Genomic DNA, 23726 nt, shown 5'->3' with positions numbered 1-23726 from the left:
ATAGGTGTTCCCTGAACCACTGGCTCTTGTCCTTACCCACATCCTGCCCATCTCTCTCTCCTTATCACGTGAACAAATTTTACCTTACTGATTCCTAATACCTCATACACATCGAGTACACCTACAGCTCTTCAAATACGTACATTTGCCCATATCAGAACTGGGTTACTGTGGTCAAGGGCAAGCGAGGTTGTAAACACTGGCGTAAGGTACTTCAAGATAAAACAGCTTGCACGTCAACAAGCCCCGAGAAATCCCTTCCTTGTTCATTTTATTGATCTCTCTTCATCTTCGGCCATTGCACCTTTTAAATAGTTTGCTCAGAGAGTTCAGAGTTCAGGCACCAACACACAAAAGAGAACATCACAACTTGCAAAGCTATTCATAACTGCCGCAAAAAGAGACTTCCAAAAATTCCAACTGACCCAGGTTAAGATTCAGGATGCTTCCAGTGGTGGCTGTTTTGTCCGTTTTCGTCGTGATTGGCGTGGACGCTTGAGGAGAGAAAGGTTTCGGGCTGCTGGATAAACTCCCTGCTTGTCCCGTCTTCGTGGAGGCTGGTGACGCTGAAAAAGTACGGTACTTATTAAAATACAGATTTACAAATAAAAAAAATATATACAACTTGTAGGTGCGGGGAGAGTAGAGAAATTGTATTGGATTTCAAAAAGGCCACCAGAGTCCCACAGATGGGGTGGAGCAGGCATGGCTGGCTGGCTGGCCCTCGATATTTCAAAGCAAAGGGCCTTAACCCAATGTTAAACCGTTAAAGCCACAAAGGAAGGAGGCCTCCCCAGTTATTCTATTAAACACAAAGCTCTAAGACAAATCGGCTAAGCCGCCACTGAAATTGGTTTGGCCCATTCACGGGTGTAAATCTCAAGTAACGATTAAACCAGCCCCCACCATGGTCCAGATGCAGAGCCCAGGCCCAGGCATACAAACGGCATGCCATCCGTTTGCGGAAGTCACGGGGCGGACCCCCACAGTTACTGCACCTGCCAGAGGCCGACTCGACCCCTTGGGAGAGCTTGGGGTTCCCATTTCAAAGGATGAAGCTAAACTCCAGCCCAGATGGAGTAAGGAGATGTTGGTAAATTATCTCCCTTTCACTACGTTTCAAATTTTGACAGGAGGGTGGCAAGTCATACCTATGCCCAAGGATTTTAAAAGTATCTTAAAACTACCCACACCCTGCTCCCTTGAGCCTCGTCCACTGCGTGGGGGGAGGGAGGAGAGATGCCAAACATTTAACAAAATGAAGCATTCAGATGGGCCAGCCAGAGCCTCCTAGAGAGTCTTTATATCTCGCCCCTTTGCGTAAACAGCTCAGTGTTATTGGTCCCGTTACTAAATGTGTGACAGGCAACACAATGGCCAGCTGGCCTCGGAGCCACAAGAAACCAACTCTGAGGTGATGTGGTCCTTAAGAGAAAAAGCTGTTGGTGGTGAAGCCATTAGGAATCGAGACATCACAGGGGCTTCAAAAGTGCTCGGACAGGTGGGTGGGCACGCGCCTGGGTTTCCTCCCTGCCAGATGCCGACATTCAGCGTGAAGATTCAATGGATTGAACTCGTACACCATGGCCGGTCAATATACCAGTCAGGATACGTGAGCTAACCTCAGCTCTAGAGCCAGGACCTGCCACACTGCGTTTAACATAATAGAGCCGGAAAGAGTCTAGACACAGAAGTGGATTCAAGCACAGATCAGAAGTCAGACTGGGCTCATATCCCAGCTCTGCTGATAACCTGCTGTGTGACCTTGGGCAAGAGATACCTGGAATCTCTGAGCAGCCTTTCCTGGGAGCAGCGAAAAGAGATACTAACGATACAATACGAAGGGAACGTGAAAGTACCTACGCTCGTCAAGTTGTAAGGATCAACTAAATTAACCATCCGAGCAGTGCCCAGCGTCTATTAAGCCCTGGTACGGCGTTGTTTTCTCGTTCCCATTAACCTCTAGGGCTTCGGATTCAATCATATACACTAGTAGTTCTTGTCTAGGAGTGATTTTGCCCTCCAGGACACATGGGGCAATGTCTGCAGACATTTTTGGTTGTCAGACTGGGGGGTGGGGGGCTGACATCTAGTAGGTAGAGGCCAGAGATACCATTAAACATCCTAACAGTGCACAGGACGGCCCCTATAACAAATTACTTTGGCCCCAAATGCTGACAGTGTTGAGACCAACCTATTCACACAGGGATGAGGCAGGTGCGTCTGCGGGAATCCTTCACCTCCTCTGGAAATGAGAGGAGGTGGGGATCAGGTTAGCCAATCCGTGTCAGCTGCTACTTTGAATGTACTCAATAAACATTTGAAGTTATTCTGAGAGTTAAGCTTTTACTAAGTTAAATTAATTTCACTGTAAGGACTAAGGAATGCCTGGCCCGGCACGCAATATTCCGAGGGCCGTTCCTACTGCTGTTAGTATCCCGCCCCCCACACTACGACCAACGACAAGTTAAAGGCATTTTAAAAGACAAATATTACCAATAACATCTTTAGTATTAAGATTTTTTTAAAATCATTCATTCATTCATGTTCTGTCTATTTCCAAAAGAGATTTGCACTGGCTGCAGAGATCAGTATAATGCACTATACTCTCCACGAGGACTAAAGACCAGCCTTTTTTAATTCTGCTCTCTTAAACACACTAGGCAAGCAGGTCTAGTAGGGAGGGTCTTACCACTCCCCGCTAAAGCACTGCTTGGGACTATAGAGAACTTTGATGAACTAGCCTGACCCTAAAAGAGGACAGGAACGAAAAAACAGGCAAAGGTGCTCTCGCACCTAGAACTCAGCCAAGTGAGACTCCATTTCCCTGCTTAACAGGTTGAATTCAAAGAGCAAAAAGCAGAGATCAGGAGGTGGTCCAACAGGACCCTGCCCGACCTGAGATCCTGCAGAGGCTCTAGGCAAGAACACAGGTAAAGTTGTTACATGTTTAATTCTCTCTGCATGTGTGTCAATGTGTAATAAAAGTAAGTAACTGGAACCACCACTCGCCAGGCTGCTCAAGGCCAAACATGTCTAGACCACTCCCTTCAACTCCCCCTTTGCTCCCCTGCCTCAACTTACCCAACTCTTCTGTAAGGCTTCTTCTACATACCACTTCCAAAATAAATCCCACATCTCTCTACCGATCACCCATCTCCACTGTTATCACCCTCATCCACACATTCTCAACAGGGGCAATATGGCCCCCAAGGGGCAAAAAAGTGATTCTTAGGGGGTAAAAAATATATATATATCTTACTCTCTATGTATAAAGCATAGAAATGTATGCAGTACACAAGAAGATATACAAGACTCTTAAACTCCATGCAGGTCCTCCCCCAGGTATACGCCCCACAGAACTGAAAACAGCAACTCAAACCCTTGTACACGAATGTTCATAGCAGCACTATTCACAACGGCCCAAAGCGTGACACAACCCCAATGTCCATCAATGGGCAGCCAAGCTGCGGTACCCTGGCAAAGGAATGCCACTGAGCCATAAAAAGAAATGGCGTTCTGATGCTCGTGGGAGTGTGGATGACCTTGAACACACCTCGCTAAGTGAAAGGAGCCAGACACAAAAGGTCACACTTTGTGTGATTTTGCTTAAATGAAATATCCAGGATAATGCCACGTGAATAGACTGCAGACTAACGCTTGCCGGGGGCAGCGGTGGAGCAAAGTTGGGGGCTGGGGTGGGAGGCAGGCCGCCTACTGGGCACAGGGATTTTATTTTGGAGTGATGGGAATGTTCTGGAACTAGACGAAGGTGGTAGTTGCACAACACTGTGAATGTACTAAATCCACCCCTGAAGTGTCTATTTTTAAATGGTTAATTTTAGGTCATGTGAATTTCACCTCCATTTTTTAAAAAAAAATTCACAGGAAGATGATAAGGAAGAAAATGTCTAAAATGGATCCTTAGGGGATGACAATGGAAAAAAAGGGTTGAGACACACTGTCCTTGCCCAGCATTTCCCACTGAAACCCTGCAAGAGCTTCTGTGACGATATGACTCGTATTCTGGCTTCGTATGTGGTCACCATCTACAGAAACATGGAAAACACCAGGCTGGCCAAAATGTCCACAGCACTGGGGGTTCGGAAGTCAGCAAGGACGTATATATACATATAAAATCGACACTGTGAAAACAAACCCGTGTTATCTGTTTAAAACACCTACATCTATATAACTGAATAAAACCAGGTTTCTTCCCCAAGAAATGCATCCCAAAATTCGGTCATGTCCCATCATTTCTGACATATTCATGTACGATCTATATATATACTATTGACCATTAGAAAGATGTCAAGGAAACATTGCTAAGTTTTCTGAAAGAAGCAGAAGCTTAGTATGATCCCATTCCACCACAAGAAATTTATTATCAATGTGATTATATACATTAAAAAATCTGAATAAGCGAAGGAACAGCCAATTCCTAAGAACTGTCACCTCTTAGGGTAGAACTCTGTGCTATTTATTCTATAATATTAACACTCAAAGGAATATTTTATGTTCAGGAAAAAAAGTGATATAATTTAAATGTAAATACTGAAGAGCTTCCAAGATAAATATTAAGCAATCAGAATTTCATCAGAGCTAAATTTCAAAAGCATGGTGCATTAAATCAGTGGATCTCAATAGGGACTAGAAGGGTACTATGCTCCCCAGGGGCTATATGGCAATGGTCTGGAGACACTTTTGGCTGTCATGATTGTGGGCAGGTTGTGCTACTGGCATCTAGTGGGTAGAGGCCAGGGACACTATTAAACACCCCATCACGCACAGGATGGCCCCCACGACGGAGACCTATCCGACCCAAAATGTCAATGGTGCTGAGATTGGGAAATTCTGTCTTAAATCACTACGCATTTTCAAAAGAAAAATAAAAAATTGGGAAATGCTCATTTCAATTAAGCTTTGAAATGGATGCCAATCCTTTTATAAAGCCGTAAATTTTGCCCAGAGGAAGAACTAATTGCCTTTGAAGTCACCAATAGTTTAATCAGATTTTATACTTTGATGTGCAATTCACAAGTGTAGGCTAAAACACATTATTTATTATCTACATTTACAAAATCCTAGCCTGTGCTAAGTGCTGTTCTGACTACATGAAACATGAGTCTTAAGAATTAAATTAGAAAAAATGTCCCTTCCCTCCCTCATACCCCAGGCCCTCTGGGTGGGGTGGGGCACAAGAGGTATTGAAGCATGCTGAATTTCTTCTACTTGTAAAATCTTGGGAACAACCTATATGTCCAAAGGGCTGTCTCGCACAAGTTCTTAGTGGCATGCACAGACGAGCTACACAGCAGACAGCCCGTGACAGGACAGAAAATGTTGTGTTGAGGGGTTATTTATTAACACGGAAAAGTATTCAGAACACAAGACTGAGTTTAAATTAAAAACCAACAACAACAAAAAAAAAAAACCTCTAAACGGTCTCCACCAGACACTCTGCAAGACTAAAGGATTGCAAACCGGTGATCCACAAACCAAGGAGCTCATGGATACAAATCTGATGCATCTTTTTTAATTTGAGCCAATATGTAAAAGTTGGGGTAGTTTGCATTTTAAAAAATATTTGAGACTTCTCTTGAGTAACCAGAAATCTGGCAACACTGAACCACATTCCCATCTGGCTACAAACAAGAAGAGGAAAAGGCCCTGGCTTACCTCTCTCTCTCACTCAGAGTACCTGATATCACAAGGGCAGGTACAGCTTTGGGAAGTGCTACAAACACACACACACACACAAGCACACTTGTGTTATGTAATCAGTCATGATAAGGAGCATATTTCTGCTTTAGGTCACCCCAATCTTGTTCATTCCCACATAGGCCAGGATCCCTGGAGAATGAGTTTTCAACTGAACAGTAAGACTTATAAACCAACATGGAAGAAGTCCTGGAAACTGTATCTAAGGGCTGACTGTTGGAGATGGAGTGATCTGCGATTTTAGTCTTCTTAATTAACAATTATTTTAGAACAAGTATGTGTTGATTTCCCATTTAAAAAGGAGTATATGAAAACATTTCCCCTTCTCCCTAAGCAGTAAGCCAGCCATATGGAGCTGTCAGACTAAAGGACCATTAGCTCAGAAGGTGGCGAGAGCCAGGCCTCAGGACTCTTATCCTAATACATATTAATGACTTAAACTGGGATCCCACAAGCAAATATTGACAAAAGCATCAGTTCTGGCCAGGAGGCCTAGATAAAGGGGGAAGCAGGAAAAAGTCACTGAGAATATAAACCACTCTGACTAATAAAACGACAGGATTCCAGGACACCGTGAGCGAAAGGCTTCTGGCTGAGCACAAGTGCTTCTCAGAAATCTAAATCCAGTTCTCAGGATTATGGACACATGAAGCTGAGCTCCTCAAACCCCCCTCCCCCAAACAAAGAGAAGGGTTTCTCAACACCCATAAAGGTTTTATTTAACAACTTACTTATTCCAATACGTAGTTTTAGGTTGCTGGCTACAAATTTTTCATTGCTACAACTAACATGGTTTTTCTATCCCAACAGCAATCTCTTTTTTACACAATTTTCTATAAATCACAGTCTTGTCTCAATTATAGCTCTTCCTGATTACAAGGGTTTTCCAATAAATAGTCCTTTTCCTTCCACGAGATGCTATTATCGCTGCAAACAGCAGAGAGCAGTAGGGTGCAGTGAAAATAAAACAAGTCTGATTCAGGATGGGTAGCCACCTCCCTACACTCTCCAAAGGGATCTCAACTTGCCTTCTGTAAAATGGCGAGACTCAGTGTCTCTCAAGTCTAAAAGAGGCTGCCAAACTGATCCATGGGCCAAATCTAGCATATCACCTGTTCTTGTATAGCCTGCAAGCTAAGAAGGTATTTTACCATTTTTAAATGGTTGGAGGGGAAAAAAAGGATTAATGGTTTATGAAACACACAAATTGCATAAAATTCAAATTTCAATGTCACAGCCATATACTGCCCATGGTAACACAATGACAATATTTAATAGTTGCATAGTTGTGACACAGACTTACGAAGCCTAAAATAGTTACTATCTGGCTCCTCCTTAAGGAGTCAAGAGCAATTTATAAGATTAAAACAAATTTGAATTATTACTTTCTATTCCTGTACTACTACTCGTTGACCATCTAACTCATGATTAACAAAATGACCGAAGCACACCCTCACAAAGGGATTAGATTTTGGGAAAGGGACTTTTTATAAAAGTCTACTGAAGTAGGGAATCTACTAAACTTATCACCTAAAAAGCCTCTCAAATGATGAGGAATTTTGTCAAGACTTCTGACGTTATTTCAACCTCTAGTCCTCCCGAATCTTTAAAAAAAAAAAAACAGGGAGGGGTAACACATTATACATGTCCTCATATTCCCAGAAAACTATGTTTTCTGAAATATGGTGCAAAAGAACCAAGGGTAGTTCACAGACCAACGTGTTAAATTTAACAGTCAGATTTCACGTATTTGAGGGAAAAATACAACAAGCAATTTAAACGCATTTTATTTAGCTTAGGACGAAACTAAATGGCAGATTTAAAATTAAAAATGTAATAAAAGACGGCAAAAATCATGACAATGAAAGTTCAGGCAACAGTGATGCTCAGGATTGCTGCCAAGGTTAACACACTTTCTCGAAAGCATGCCCTCGATGGGAACTAAGAGGCTGAGCAGTCTGTGTGATTACGTACCATGTTTCGTGAACTTGGCTTAAATGGAATCATGCCACGGAATAAAGGTAAGCTTATCAGGGCTCTGGTCAGAAACTAAAGAGCAGAAAGGAAGTTTTTTTCTGAAACTGCGTCAAAGCTCTAAACACTCAGCCGTGAGTACCTGGAACTACATGGCTGTGATCACAAGGGGAGGAAGAGCCTGCAACCTTTATTTTGAAGAAACAAGAGCCGTTGGTACTTAGCTCTCTATTCTACCTGCAACCATTTCGGGAACAGCTACAAGCAGTACTCGAAAATAACCAACCATCCAGAAACAGGAAACAATACAATATAAAAATGGGGGGAATCGAGTTCACGAATGACTAAGTCCCTATCATTTGATTTTCTGGGGACTCTGTGGTCACTCAAAGAACAGATGCCTATTCCTTAAAAGAGACCCTATGTAAAGGAAGGAAGGGAAGGGGGAAAGGGGAGGGAGTCTGAAAAGCTACCCCGGGTTCCTGGTTTAGCCAAAAGTCTCACACTAGTAGCCCAACCTGTCGATGTACTTTATTCATTTTGGGAAATATTCTAAGACATTTTTATTTTTCAACATTTTACTCCACCATCTTGACCGGACTGGTCTAAGATAAAGACATTTTGAGTTGACAATACTTGAGATTTTACATAAAAAATTTGAGTGATGAATGCAGATTCCTCCGCAGGTCTCTGGAGGAAATGTTAAGATCTGAAAACCGTGACTCCACATTCCCGCGTGGCATCTACGGCTGAAACCCTTGAGATGGGGCGTGCGCCCGGGATTCACAAGTCCTCGTCTGCTCAACGGTCGCCCCAGCCCAGCACCTGAGGGTTGCTGCCCTTTACCACCATGCTCTGGACGGAAGCTTGTCTGTGCCCACGTCTCTCAAAAGTAGAACAAATGACAGTGAAGTCCATGTTTCAAGAAAAATGAGGGTAAACCCATTTCTTTGTACAAGTAATAAAGTTCTTAAGTATCTAACATGCAACCAAATTATGTTTGGGTAGAAAGACTTCACGTCGTTGTTACTTTTTACACACTCAGCCAGCATCCCTCACGTGTATCACCCTCTGAATCCACACAGGTATTTAATCAGCAACCACCATTAAGAAGCAATACAGTTGCCAACATTTTTGTAGCACTTACTACTCCGGGTGCGGTTCTAAGCCCTCTGTGTAACTGATTCATTGAATCTTTACAAGAACCTATGCAGCAGGTCCTATTACTGTCGTCATGTTAGAGGAGAAAAATAAGGCACAAGAGGTTAGGTACACCTTGCTTGCCTAAAGCCACAAAACAAGGGAGTGGCAGAGCTGGGATTCGAGAGCAGTGTCCTCATTCTTAACCATTCTACTACAGCAAGTCTCAAAAATGCAACGTGACTGTTAGCAGGGTGACCTGTAAGGGGAGGGGGGACAGCTCAGGGGAGAGAGATTGATTTGCTTGTTTCTCTACTATGATGTGAACGTTAAATAATGTGAATGCATGCTTTTGATAGAAAAATACTGTTTCAATTAAAATTCTTGAGAAAGAAAAGACTGTTAACGAAAATCGAAAATCGTTATGATTAATCGAAGAAGTGTCTGAACTGAACTCTAAAGGATTTCTAGCCACCTCTGCCCCCTGCTAGGAATAACCTCCAAGATGACCTACTGGGGACGCTTTTTGTCACTTTTTGGTCCCTAACAGCAAGAATCTCATTGAGTTACTCATTTTAAATTTAAAACCTGCTCCACTGGAGCGAAACCCCATGCAGCTCCCTTTGATTCTGTGACACGGGACAGCTTGGGCCTGCCAGGTTACGGCACCAATGGGGACCTCACCCCGCCCCGTGTCCCTGGGGCCTCATCCACCCTCTCCCCCAGGGGCCAACCTGTGCTCTTGTCCAGAAAGTCCATGGACTCCTCGCTTGCGCTGAAGTGGCTAGACATGGCCTTCTTCTCGGGGTCCTGCTCCACGTCGGAGCCCGTGTGCACGGAAGAGTTTGTGCTCATGGGGGAGCGAGGCATGTCGGACAGGGAGATCCTGCGGCTTGCGTTCCCACCCAGGATGGGCTTGTTCATCAGGATCTTGGGGGATGCCGTCATGTCGAAGTTGAGCTTGACCTTCTCCTGCTTGTCGATCTTGGCGGCGCCGGCGCTGGGGTTGGCGGGGTCGAGCAGCATTTGGTACTGGCTATTGGGCGTGTAGGGCGTCCTGAACGGAGAGTAATTAAAAACCCCAAACTTCCTGCGGATGTTCTCCACGTAGACCTCCATCTCCTGCATTGCACTGTTAAAGATGCTTTTAGTCTTTTTCACAGAAAAAGGAATTTCTTTAGACATGAGGTAGCAATTATTTATCGGAACCCAGGCCCTAGGAGTGCAAAAGAGAAAGAGAGTTTAAGTTGACTTTGGTCATTTCCAAGATTTCTTTTTTAATATAGTGTATTGTAGTAAGAACTCTTTGAGTTCTACCCTCTCAAGCAATCTTTAAATGTACAATATATTACTGGTAACTACAAGGACAAGGTTATGTGAATACTAGAGCATATTCATCTTGTTAAAATGAAACTTTATGTCCATTATTAGTAATTCGCCATTTGCCCTCCCCGAGCCTGAATGACCACCATTCCGCTCTTTGAGTTTCTGAATGCGACTGTTTTAGATGCCTCTGGTAAATGGAACCATGCAGTGTTTGTCCATGACTGGCTCGTTTCACTTAGCGTAATGTCCTCAAGCTTCATTCTTGTTGTCATATACTTTTTAAAGCTGCGTAATATTCCACTGTATATGCATAGCCCATTTCTCTTATGCATTCATCTGGAGATGGACTTTCGGGTTGCTTCCAGAATTGTTTTTTTCCTTAGTGCAAACCAAAGTAGCCTAATAGGCTTGCCAAGATTCTTAAATGCACATTCCTCTTATTATTAAAAAAAAAAAAAAAAAAAAGTCTTGGTTTGAATGGTTAATAAATAATCTACTTCACAGACATGTTCTGTCATCAGGACCAAACCTGGACAACAAAGTTAGCTTAAACATTAAAAAACACGACAGACTTAGTCATTTTAATCCGATAAAAAATAATAAATCCCGTTTGGCTCTCGGCTGGTAGAGAGTTAAGAAAATCATCACTATATCCTAGACTACACCTCTCAAGAGAGGATTATTCTCCCAATCTCACTCTTCTGCACTCAAGCATAAAAAACTTTCTCTTTTAAAACCAGGGCTCTCCGTGGGACTAAGAAGCAGTATCGGAAAATTATGACCTTTCTAAAAGGAGGTGCATGGTTTTGAATGGGAGATAATTCACATGGGGGGGAGGGGAATGAAAAAACAAAACAAAACAAAAAAACAAAAAACAAAAAACAGCCTCGTAGCCTTCAGGTATGTGTGCCCTCCACCTCCCATTCCGGGCCGGTTCCATCTTCTTACCTCCGACACCCCACATCTCAGTGTGCTGTGCGTGCACAGACTTCATGAAACACGAGCTGCTTTTCTAGAGTTAGTGACCCGAGTGACAACAGGCAGGAGAGATGGGGACACAACCCCCACGCAGGAGCATCCAAGACGTAACTCTTGTCATATCTGCTCCCCCGGCCTCAACCCCAGTCTGCAGCTGGGCATCCGGTGGGAGTGAGCTTTTCTCAGGACGCCTTTTGGACTTCACACGCCATAAACTTAAGCCCGGGATATAGTAATAAGGAGCGAAGTGGAAAGGAATTAAACTCACGGCCAGACTAACACAAGCACCATCTACTCAGGTGCTCTCAAAGTGTCCACGTAGGAATCTGGCCCCAACACAGCCCAGTCTTCCAATGTTTTAAAGAGAAAATGATACACTTCTTATTTAACCCGCATTTTAACAGTTGGTATTTTCTTCCTATTTTTAAAAGAAATAATAAAAAAAAAAATCCAGGAGAAATAAAGCACATGCAAGGGGCAGAATTCAAGGCACAGGATGGCTGTGTCTAACTCTTTAACTCGTGACATCAACTAAAACGAAGGGTAAAGACCCCCAAAGTATCTGTTCTCTCAGAGTGCTGGAAATTACCAGCTTCTCACCCAGTCCAACTCACTGCTGTCACTCTGCTGAAACCAGAGGAACCACCTGGAATCAATGTCCCCAGGGTGAGACTCCCACATGATACAACTGGGTGGCAAAAGCCCCGACCAAATGGACCGGCCAGAAGGGATCCCAGGAGCAGTGAGGACGCCCAGGGCTGCCCACAGGCAAGTGGACTCCCCCTTCCCTAAGCCAGCCTCAGCTGTCAGTAAAACGGAGGGCAAGCCCCAAGCTGGAGGGGTGCCCAGGGGGAGCAAATAAAATGCACCGCAAGCCAGTCTCAGCACTGCCAGGTGCCGGTCGGCCAGTCCTCACGCCTTCACACTGTGAGGATGGGCTCCCACACTTCCGGCTGGTATCCACTTCCCACCAGGCTGTCAAGCACCTTCAACTGAAGGTGCTTGGCAAGTGATTTGAGGAGAGTGTTTCTTTTCCTTTAAGCAGGCCCAGGAAATATCTAAAGGAAAATCAGATTTGCTTAATAATATAAAAGCCTGTGGGGGACAATGTCATGAGAGGCCACAGTCACACAGCTGAGCTACTTCCCAACTCTGGGACTCAGTTTTCTTATTAGTAAGATGGGGATAAAAAGCAACTTCTACAAAAATCACTTTAAAACAGCACTAGTCACTCAGTAAATGCCAGCTATCTCTTTTATAGTTCTACAGGCCTTTAATAAAATATCGTCTACGTTTTTACATTGTGTCTGAAGTGAAACCAAAAATAAAAGCAAAGTCTTTTAAAGGACAAAAGGCACGTGATGAGACTCTTGAGAGCATGCCTTGATTTGTGCATGGACCCTCCGGTTTCTCTCTACTATGAACCTGACAACGAACGTGCAATGGCCGGTGACATTTCTTATTCTGCTGCCTTGACCCATGTCACTTACACCTACTACCTGCCCAAGTTCACATTTTGGTTTTGCAGCCCCAAAGCAAGCTCCCTGCAAAAGGGACAGCACGTCGTACCTCTGGCAGCCTCCCTCTAGTCTGCATGCTGTGTCCCTGGGTCCGACCCAGGGTGGGCTAGTGACGCGCCGGCCGGTTCTGCTTTAAGGACACCTCCGGGGAAGGGAGGGACACTCGCTCTTCCTTTTAGGAGTGGCTTCCCCACCGCTGTCAGGGAGGCTCAAGCCTTGGCCAGCTGAAACAGTCCTGCGACACCACCAAACACACGGTCACTCTACCACCGTGGGGTGTCCGTAACAACTGGCTCAAGGCACATCCTTCCCCTCGGGTGAGCCCAACAGCTCAGCACATTCCTTCCAGCACATTCCTTCCGAGGGGACAGAAGACATCCGGGTCGTAAGGAAAACCTCGTGGGCATCAGACTTGGGCTGCTGTCTGTTTTACAAACACAGGGGTCCAACTTCCAAGACAGCTCCCACCCAGAACCAACCTACACCTGCAAGTCATAAAAAGCAGCCCCTGGACACAGAGCCAGAGAAGCCCGGGCCTCCATGCCATCTTCAGCGGCGCTCAGGTAGGAGGACTAAGAGGTGTGTGCCGGGCAGGCCCCACTGAGAGCGCAGAATCAAAGGCTCCAAGGGTCTGGGACCACTCGGCACGTGTGGGCAAGCACTGCTTCTCCCCACTCATGTCCTAAGTCTACCTGCTCCGTGTTATGCTGTTGAATAAGAATAACTTCGAACCATCAAGAGGGTTAACACCTGCCATGCTGTCATGAAGACCCAGGAAGAAGTACAACTTGCCACCAATGCCTCTTGCTATTCGACTAAAAATCCAGACTCCTGACAACCGTCCGTGTGACCGGGGCCCTGCCCAAGCCCCTGACCCCCCCTTCTCTCATCACCCTCTCCGCCCTCATCCTGTCCAAACCGCACTGCGCTCCTGGCTTCTCCTGAGCACGACAGGCCGTGGCCCTGCCCGAGTCACTGCTCTCCCTGACACCTCTACCCAGATCTTCTCTTGCGCACCCCCACCCCCCGCCATCACCTCCTGACCTGAGATCATCGCACCTGTCTGCCTACTTGTATATTATCTGTATTCCGCACTAGGATACCAGCCTTCTGGGCAGAGACAGTATCCGCATGCCCACTCCTGTATCCCCAGCATTGAGCACACAGCCTGGCCCATAGCAGGCACCAAATACTTATTTCTTTGAATAAACAAATAAATAAATTTTTTTAAAAAACACTCCCTATCAAACCCCATGACCATCTCGGCCAATTTCCATTTCACCACCTGACACCCAATGGCCCAGATTCCTAGGTAATGATTTTGCAGATGACTTTGGAACTCATTCTTTTCTTCGATTTGCAAGAAGACAAGCAAAAGTTAACCAAGAGAGCAACAGTTCAGATTCCAGGGTTGTTTTAAAATTATAAACGGAATATTCTGTACATTCCGTGGTTGTATACATATAATATCTAGAATGCGTCTTTTAAATGCTCCCCTCTATACGCTCACCCGCGCTTTCAAACTGCTCAGCAGGGCTTCAAGAGGCCCTTTGCCTCGTTTAATCATAACTTAACTTGCTAAAGGAAAACCAAGATATTACTGCTGCTCATCTCAGTCTACCTGTTGTTCTCAAGCAGGCAGGGGGCTGCCCTCTAAAAGGGAACTGCTAATCGCTGGAGAATTGGAGAATTCACTTCGCTGTGGGCGAAGGCAAGGGGAGGGCGGAAAGGCTGGGAGGCGGGGCTCACACCTGTCACAACAGCAGCCCCTGAGAATGTCCCGTTTCAGCTTCAGAGAAAAGGATCGAGGTGGGGGGACCTACCCGGCACAATGATAGGGGATTCGTGTACTGGCAATCTGGGAAAATGCTTCTGATCCCCAAGAGCATTGTTTGGAAAAGCAATTTGCATGGCCATTTAATTTACTCCAGGAAAAAAAAAAAATTCGAAAAAAAGAACAGCAGCACTTAAAATGGCCACGGAACCTATTCCAATGCTGGTTTCTTTCTTTTGAAAAAAAAATACTGAAAAAAAAAAGTTAACCGTTTATTATAATGCATTTTATTTAATCATCTAGGAAGTTTGTAGCCACCGGCAGTTCCAGTGCAATTTCAGATACAACTGGGAATTCAGCCATCTCCGTGGAGCCGTTGGTACAGTTAAGCCTCGCAACTAAAACACATGCAGACTTTTGACAGGGCATGTGAAGCGATCTCTCTAAACCTGACTGCATTCTCAGCAAACCGACCCAGGCCGCTCAACAAGGCTTTTCTTATTCCCGATGTTAACGCACGCTCTTTTCTTTCGATAAATTCACGACCGTCCGAAGAGATCGATTTGACACAAGTGATGTCAGGGCCTTCACAGCCGCCGTAGGTTTTCTCATGAAAAGTCTGCCCCATCCGTGATGTTATTATGAAACTCTACTTCGCTTCCACAGGAAGTAGTTTCTCGTGAAAGCCCGCAGCCACTGCATCAGGTCCCCACATACTGCCACAGCCCAACTCCTCCCCAAGGCCACCACCACTCACCCACACCCAGATGCCCGCTGGGGTCCTGGGGCAGCTGAAAGAATCACTTCTGTTGGGTCACAAACGATTTTTTACCCAATGCTGGGTTCATCACCAAAACCATGAAAACGAGATTCTTTGCTAACATACTTGAAAAATAAACTGAAGCCCCCACATTACCAGGCAGGACAGTATTTTTAAACTGCAAAGAGCACTGGTTACTATCATAATACAATGAAATAATCACCATATCTTCTGCTCCTTCCCATACCCACCGCCAGTATCAGAGGTCCAGGGAAAGCTACACATTTCCAGCCTGTTTTTAACTCCCACCTGTCATGTTGTCCAAAGAATCGGGCATCCACCTGCCCGTCTTTATCCCTCAGAGCTTTCGCAGGCCAGAAAGGAAACCCCTTCAGTTTTGCCCAGACCAAAGGATGTGGATTGCTCTAGGAAAAGAAAAACAAAATCCCGAGTTGGTATGTATTTCACAAAAAGACACACACGTAAAAAGCTTGGCGTGTGAGGATAAAGCAAGGTAGAGGTAATACACGCCACAAACTGAATGAGGACAGTTTCGGGCAGGGTCTCCCCTAGACATGTTCCCCAGGAGGTGTGTGGCCAGTAACCTGGATGAAGACGAGCATTGGGTTAAAATAGTGAAACCAAGAACTTGACACTTGGATCCTGGTTGTGCTTATTACCTGGGTGACCATGAGCAAGGGATTCCACCTTTCCCTGCAACGTAGACAGTAATACCTCCACCCTCTGTTAAGTCAGAGGATTAATTCCGTGTTTTACTTAGCACGGAATAAGGGACAGTATTAGCCACCTTTATTCTTTATTGAGGGCTACTCAAAGCTTTACCTATTTAAGTGCTCATCTCCAAAGACAGAGAGAAACAGAAACTATATTCTCAATCCTGCCCCCCACCATCACCACCAGCCCACCCCAAAATTGCATTTCTCTCCACAGAACACTAGTGTGGACAATGTAAATCCATGTACGTAAAACAATCAATCAGTTAACACTCATCTGCATTACCCTGGTGACTCCCCCCATCTCTCTGATGAGCTCCCTTTCACTCAAGATTCCTGCAGTCTGCCCCAGCTAATAAAACCCAGTTATCGCGAGGCGACCTTTGACATGTGAACGTACAGCTGGAGAGGTTTAATCCTATCTGCACGACTTTCGCTCTGCCACCACTTTATCAGTAAGACATTTATTTAAAAAAAACTTCATCCAAAGTTTCATCAAATAAGCCACCTGGAAAAAGTTGTCTTGGGTAGTCATCCAGGCATAGAATTCAAAAAAATGAAGTAAAGAAAGGAAATCCAACTTACACAAGGCTCACAAAACCAGTTATCTCGTTTTTGGCAAGCAGCTAAATAACACTCTGGACATACTTCAATTTCATTCATCTGTAAAGCAAAAATATGTTAGAATGTGTCATCCCAGGAGCCTTACATTGCTAGGCCCTCAAGAAATGCACCATGATATCTGGCAGGAGAGATTAGCTAAACAAAGTCATACAGTAGGAAACTATCCCTCTCGCCCATCACTACACGTCCACCAAGCCCAAGCCGCCATCATGCCTGCCTGTCTTCCGGCTTCCACTGTGGCTCCCTCCCCACACACACCCGGCAGCCAGAGCCATCCTCTACAAACATAAATCTGATCTCATCCCTCCCTTCATACCCGTGGTTGTCTACCAGGGCGGTTTAACCCCTCTGGGAACATTTGGCAATGTCTGGAGACATTTTTGGTTTATCAAAACTCGGGATGGAGGAAGCAGTTGCAACAAGGATCTGTGATGCACACACAAGGCAGTACCTACAACAAAGAATTCTTCGGCCTCAAATGTCAGTAGTGCCAAGGCTGAGAAACTAACACCGAACTCTCAACGCCCGATCGATTCTTTCAAGGCCATGTGTGATCTGGCCTCGGCCCACCTGTCTGAGCCTCCCGATGCCTTCCAGCCACTCTGGCCTCCACCTGCCATGCTCGATTTCTATGCCTCTCTACACACACTGTCCAGAGCAGTTACTTAATATTATGTTGCCCTAGTTTACTTCCATTGACAACAATCCGAAAATTGTATAACGTACTGTCCTTCTCCCTCTTGGGAAATTAAGTATCATCATGACTTAGAACCAAGGGCTCCGGAAGCTTCTTTCTTGGACCCGAATTCACACTCCACTATTTTACAGAGAAAGAAAATGAGGCCCCAAGAAGTCAAGCAACCTGCCCAAGGTCTCGCTGCGGCAGAGAGGCAGGGCCAGGATCTGAGCCCAGGCGGTCAGGCTCCAAAGCCCTTGTGCTTCACCCACTGCCCTGTGGGATGCTATTATTCTCATCATCATCAGACTTATTTCTATCTCCTGTATCTTGCAAGGTACCAAATACACAGCAGTTGTTTCATTAGTTATCTACTTCCGCTCTAAAGGTATGAGGTAGTAAAAAGTGGTAATGTATCCGATCCAGGACAGCCCTGGCCTGGGAGCCCACAAAGCAGAAGTATGTTACCAACAGGAAGATTCAAAGATGCCATTCAAGGTATCTGGGTTCAATAAGTTCTACCTCAGGGAGCCCCACCAATTAAAAGCCTAGGCTTCATGCTAGCTTCGACAGTACACACACTTAAAAAAAAAAAAAAAAAAAAGGCAACTAAGCTTCAGCTCCAGGAAAACAAATGAATTCCCAACAGGGAAACGAGTGAAGAACTCACCCACGCAAAACTCCAAATAGCCAATGAATGTATCCAAAATAGCCCACGACAACTTGTCATCCAACAAATGCAAATCAAAATCACAGTAAGATTCCACTGTGTTTTTACTGGTCACACTGGCGGAAAAACTTATAAATGTTTTTAAATTAGAACTTCCAGTATTGAAACGGACACAGAAAAAAAACTACCACACTTATCTGTCCATTCCAAGTTGCTTTATAAGTTGCTACAGCTTTTCCATAAGACAATCAAAAAAATACCTACCTAAAGCCTTTGCCATGTTTACCTGACAGGTACATTTCTAACAACTATACTAAAAAAGTCATCGAAATGGCCATAAAAAATTCTGTTTTTCCTGTGTATAAATTACCCAGGCAAACACTCAAACTAAGTACAAAATGTAGATTATAAACCTCTATGGAAATGTGTAGATATGAACACATCCTAAGATTCTCAAATGTTTCCTTTACGAATGAATGAAAGAACAAAAAAATAGGTTGAAGGCCATGAACAAGACAGGTCAAAGGCCACTGCTTCTCCGTTTTTTCACTCTTACAATGAGGATCTAACAAAGCCTCTTCCTCAGAGCATTTCGGCCACCAGTTTGTCCCACAAACACCTGAACCTCAGGGCACGCAGTCCAGGAGGTTCATTTCATCCACACAGCGATCCCGTGAATATTTACGAGAGGGACTCTCCAAGATACCCTGAGGGTCAGGACCTTTCCTCAAATAATGTCAAAACTCAAAAATGTTCAGCAAGACGACTAAAAAAAACCTGACTCAATGCCACAGATTGTGGGGTGAAGAAATTATGAACTCTACCTATGCAACCAAGAGAACTCAAGCTGCCCAGTGCTTGCCCATGACTCACAGCTGAAAAATAAATGGGTCATTTCCACCTAAAATCCCAGCTAACATAAGAGTGCTCTGTAACATATTGGGGTCCCTTCTTTGTTGCTTTTACTCCAAAAATTTCAAAACCACTTTAACTACCCAATGGGAGATTCTACAAATGGACATTTCAGGCACCCCAACCCTCACTTTGGGTGCATTTAAAACACAACAGTGGGAAACACATACCTCATGCTCACAGATTTTGATGACTACTTTTGCTATTTGCGTCAATTTGTGATTTCCTAAGGGAAATAAGAAAATAGGATTAATTCGAATAGAAACACTGGAACAGCCAGCCTTGGGATTACACCAAAAACCAGAAGGTTCTGCCTTCTGATACCAGTTCGAATTATATGACTCCTCCCATGACTATCAACCAACCTCTGGGGCCTTCATGTCACCTTTTCTGAAACTGAGTGATTTGTGAGGTTTCCCTATAATTCATGGATTAATATTAGAAAGATGCTTTTACATTTCAAAGTCTCCAGTTAGCAGAAAAGATCCCTACTCTACCCAGACTCCAAACTAAAAAGAATAAGGGGAAAAGAAGACATTTAACTGAATGGCTCTGGTGTGCCTGGTACTTCAAAATACATTTTCTTGTTAACTCCTCAGGAAGCCACATTAGCAAGCGGATGTGAATCTTCCCATTTCATTAACGAGTAAGCCAAGGCTTAGGAGTCATTGCTTACGCGAGACCACTTCGCTAATGGGTCGAGGACCTGACCCTAGATCTAATTCTAAATTCCTTGCCTTTGCACTAAACCAGAGGAAAAGATGGTCAGAAAGTCACGTTTTCTTCGAATGTATTTTCAGAAACTGTAAATTTGTTCACAAAGAATTTCTCGCACACGCACATAAATACCTAGATTTCTGGCTTGTCTTGAAAACTTAGAAGGTCTGGTAACTCGAACCCAACAAACCACGGCATATCCAGTGGCGACCCCACCAGTCTAGCTAGGAAAATTCCCTGCTCTCTGCAGTCTCCAGCTCGCCCCACAGCCAACGGCCATCCTGGCTCTAGCTTCATGTTTTCCTCCCACCGGACCTCACTCATTTGTGTATATGCTCTGACGGGCCTTTCTATATGCTTGAGTTTACAATCTTTATATGAATTCTTAATGTCTAGTGATTCTCTCCCTTCCCTTCGCCCTCAAACCTGTTATTGAGCTAATAATGCAAAAGAAAAAAAAAGTGTGTTTTAAGCAAACATCTATCCACTCATAAATCTTTCCCAAAACATTAGCTAAAAGACTATGCTAGACCCGAGAGTATGCTGGAAACACTACACGGTGTGTGTCCTTAAAGAGCTCACATCCTTGTGAGCTACTCAAACAAATAAAAACAGGAACATCCAGAAAGGGTGATAAATACTGTCACACAGGGAAGGACAAGTACTGTGACAGCCCCTAACGAGAGCACGTAATATGGTCTGGGTCACGAAGGAAAGCCCTCCAGAGGACTGAGAAGCTAAGACTGAAGGATGAGAAAAAGACGTCAAGACAAAGAAGAAAGGAGTGTTCCAGCAGAGGACAAGAGGAGCTGGGTACAAGAATGGGATCGGGCAAGGCACTGAAAGATCTACTGGCTAGAAGGTAGGCAGAGAGGATTGTGGGAAAAGCTGGAGCAGTGGGAAAGGCGCCATGAGAGGAGATTTTCATGGAAATCCGCCTCATTCTGTCCAGAAGGCTCAATCCTCTAAGCCCATGGAAACGCAACTGACAAAACTTCATCTACAATATAAAGACCTCTTACGACACAATAATAAAATACAAACCACCTAATTTTTTAAATGAGCGAAAGATCTGAAAAGATGTTTTACAGGGGAAAAAAAAGACATATAAATGACTAAAGAACATGAAGATACTCAATGCCATTGGTCACTAGAGAAAAGTAAATTAAAACCATTATGATGCATTTCACACCTTCAAGGATGGTTAAAAGGACAGACAATGCCAAACGCTCACAAGGATGTGGAGCAACTGAAGGCTTTGTACACATTCTAGGAATGTAAAGTGATACAACCACTTTGCAAAACAGCTTGGCAAAAAATCTTATAAAGTTAAATATAAACCTATTCAATGATCCAGCAATACCACTCCAAGGTATTTACTCAAGAGAAATGAAAACATACGTCCACACAAAGACTTGAACAAGAATGTTCGCAGTGGCGTAATTCGTAACGGTCACAGCTGAAAATGACACAAATGTCCATCAACAACAAAGTGAATGAATATGATCTATGTTAAAAAAAATAAAACACTCAGCAATAAAAAGAAACAAACCACTGGCACACACAACGTGGATGAATCCAAAAAATATCACGCTGCATTACAGTAGACAAACTCAAAAGAGCACAATCTCTGTGACTCCATTTAGATGAAATTTTGGAATGTGCAAAACTAATCCCTAGCAACGGAAAATAGAACAGCAGTTTCTTCAGAGGAGGGTGAATATAACGGAAGAGGAAAGAAGGAATACAATAGGGCAATGAAAATGTTCTCGATCTTATTTGGGGTTGTGGTTACACAGGTGGTTACACGAACCTCGAATTCATAGAATATACATGTAAAATCATTGCATTTTATTGTATGCAAGTAATTCCTCCATTGAAATAAATTTTTTAAAAAGGACAAGTAGCAGCTTCTTATATTCACAAACCACTCTGGACATTAGCTCATACTTTAAAAAAAAATACATATTCACTCCCCCCTAGTCACAAACACTAGCAATCTGTACACAAGTATTCACGGTTATTGGTTCTGATGCATGAAAAAAAGAGCCTGATTCGATTTTCTTTTTTTTTTTAAATGAAGAGGCAAAGAATGGGCAACACACACAGCATACTCTTTTTTAGGAGTCACCTAAACCACTCACCCCCATTATAAATGATGCAGTTGTGCAAAATCCACTTTGCATCAGCCAGGAAAGCTTCCGTGCAGCCATACATTTTCTTTTTAGCGTTCTAGGGGGAAAAAAGGCAGAGTATAATCACCAGTGAGTCTCCACGAGCCACAGCCAATAACACCTGCGTCCCCCACAAAATTTCCTTAGCAGTCATTTGCCCAATTAATGCTTTTACTCATTTCTCAAGATGCTATTATATTTGAGATCTATAACTCTATAAAAATGAATTTATCACGCTAACTTGAATTTTTTCATTTTACAGCAGCTGTCATTTATCAAGCAGTTTATTCCAATGATCCAAGATATCATATATATTTATGTAATTATTATTATTCGTAATAGTCTCCCATAAGTCTCATAAATGAGGATTCAGTGAAGCAGTTACCATCATCCCCATTTTAAAGACAAGGGAACTGAGGTATGGAAATGTTAAGGAACTTATTATCCTGAGTTCCAAGGCTTTTAATTTATGAAGTTAGGACTCTGACTCTGTCTTCTTTGAATATCATGCCTGTGTGTGCAATTTTCAAAACAAGTTAGATTTACTATTTGGGAGTCATCAGCGCAAACAATATGAAGTAACATTTTCTCCTCATATGTGATTTCTTTACCCATAGTTTGGTTCCAATGATTTGGAAATCAGCACCAGGATGTCATATACCATCTAAAGTGTTATAAGCGTAATTTTCAGCATGGAGTTTTACATGAACTTTTTTTTTAAATAAGAGTTTATTTTAGCCAAACTGATGACACACGCCAGGAAGCAAAATCTTAAATGCTCCTAGCTTGAACTTTTATAACACGTTCAGGCATTAAAGAAATATCCTTATTGGTAGGATAAGTCAAGTTCTACAAAGACACATCCTTGGTGCTAATCTGAAGCTTTCCCAGATACTTAATTTTTCCCCCTCTTCCTTTCTGTTTCTTTCATTAGCACCTCTGGGGGGAGGGGGAGGTTCAAATCCATCACAATGCTAATTCAGGCAAAAACCTAGAATCACTAGCAAAAGTTGTATTGCAGCTACTCGGTGGATTTCAACATTCCATTGCAATCCTTGGAAGAATGTTATAGAAGCAGGGAGGTCAAACGTTCTTCTACCCCAATAAACATGGTGCAGAGGAAATGTAGAGAAGCCATCTAACTTGAGATCAGGCACGAAAAATGAGGGAGGATGCTGAGTCATCTCGACAACTGTGGACTACAATAGTGAAGTTCTGTGATGGAGGCCAACCTTTTCCAAGGTACAAAGGTCCATGGGATGGAAGATGTATTCTGCGTAGTCAGGATGCTGTTCCAACGGAACAGGCTTCTGAAATGCGTCTGTCTATAAAAGAAAAGATGCACACACACAGACACAAGCCCATCACTGCTGGGGAAGCCCAAGCGCTAGCACCAATGAAGCACTTTAAAGACAGAGACAACCTTTCAGACAGCACGGGTCCAAAAAGTTTCCATAAAGAATGACCTTGAGGAGCTCCAAATTGGTTTCTCGCCTAATTCTGCCTGATTCTCAATAACCAGGGACAGTTGTGCTCTGCTTTTATTTTGTTTTCTTTTCAAGTGAATAACAGGTTCTGTCCGTTTACGTTAAGACTGACGAGAACCATTGGTTAGTGTAGACCCGATCTCTGAATGAGGCCCGGCATCAAAACCGACTGACGGTGAAATTTGGCTATACCTAGAAATACCAAAACCTAAGTAATTACATATATTTTTACACATGGGGGCAAAATTTACACAGTTAAAATTTTGCTCCTCCTTTGAGACGCCAAATTACCTCCAAAATAGGAACTGTGTAAAAGTTATTCATCTTGATCCATTTTCTTAAGTCCTACTTGAATCAGCTCAAAATGCAAGTTGTGGATGGGTAGTATTTACTTATCAATAAAAACAAATCTCAAAGATTTAATTAAACACCAAATTATACTCAAGCAAGGCATCTGCACAAGCAACCATTTACAGACATCCAAGTCCTCTTTTATCCAGAACGAAAGTCAGGCTGTTCTAAGTTAAAAAGATGCTTCC

General features: G+C 43.6%; 1 protein-coding gene and 1 pseudogene across 31 annotated transcripts in view; both read right to left on the bottom strand.

Moving 5' to 3' along the window:
• The window catches only part of ZMYND8 (zinc finger MYND-type containing 8), a 105448-nt gene that overhangs the window by 36419 nt on the left and 45303 nt on the right, over positions 1 to 23726 (bottom strand). For all 31 annotated transcript variants that reach the window (XM_016121198.2, XM_016121207.2, XM_036229315.1 and 28 more), the window contains 7 exons: positions 22933 to 23025; positions 21671 to 21758; positions 18980 to 19035; positions 16513 to 16590; positions 15503 to 15618; positions 9570 to 10051; positions 426 to 566 (listed from right to left, as the gene is read on the bottom strand). In XM_016121198.2, coding sequence (XP_015976684.2) covers positions 426 to 566; positions 9570 to 10051; positions 15503 to 15618; positions 16513 to 16590; positions 18980 to 19035; positions 21671 to 21758; positions 22933 to 23025 — 1054 coding nt within the window. The remainder of the gene's footprint in view (positions 1 to 425; positions 567 to 9569; positions 10052 to 15502; positions 15619 to 16512; positions 16591 to 18979; positions 19036 to 21670; positions 21759 to 22932; positions 23026 to 23726) is intronic.
• Positions 10058 to 15496, bottom strand: LOC107498280 (annotated as a pseudogene).

Source organism: Rousettus aegyptiacus, unplaced genomic scaffold (assembly GCF_014176215.1).
Source record: "Rousettus aegyptiacus isolate mRouAeg1 unplaced genomic scaffold, mRouAeg1.p scaffold_m13_p_12, whole genome shotgun sequence".
In the NCBI taxonomy this organism is placed as follows: domain Eukaryota; kingdom Metazoa; phylum Chordata; class Mammalia; order Chiroptera; family Pteropodidae; genus Rousettus; species Rousettus aegyptiacus.
This window is presented reverse-complemented; position numbering and strand designations above follow the sequence as displayed.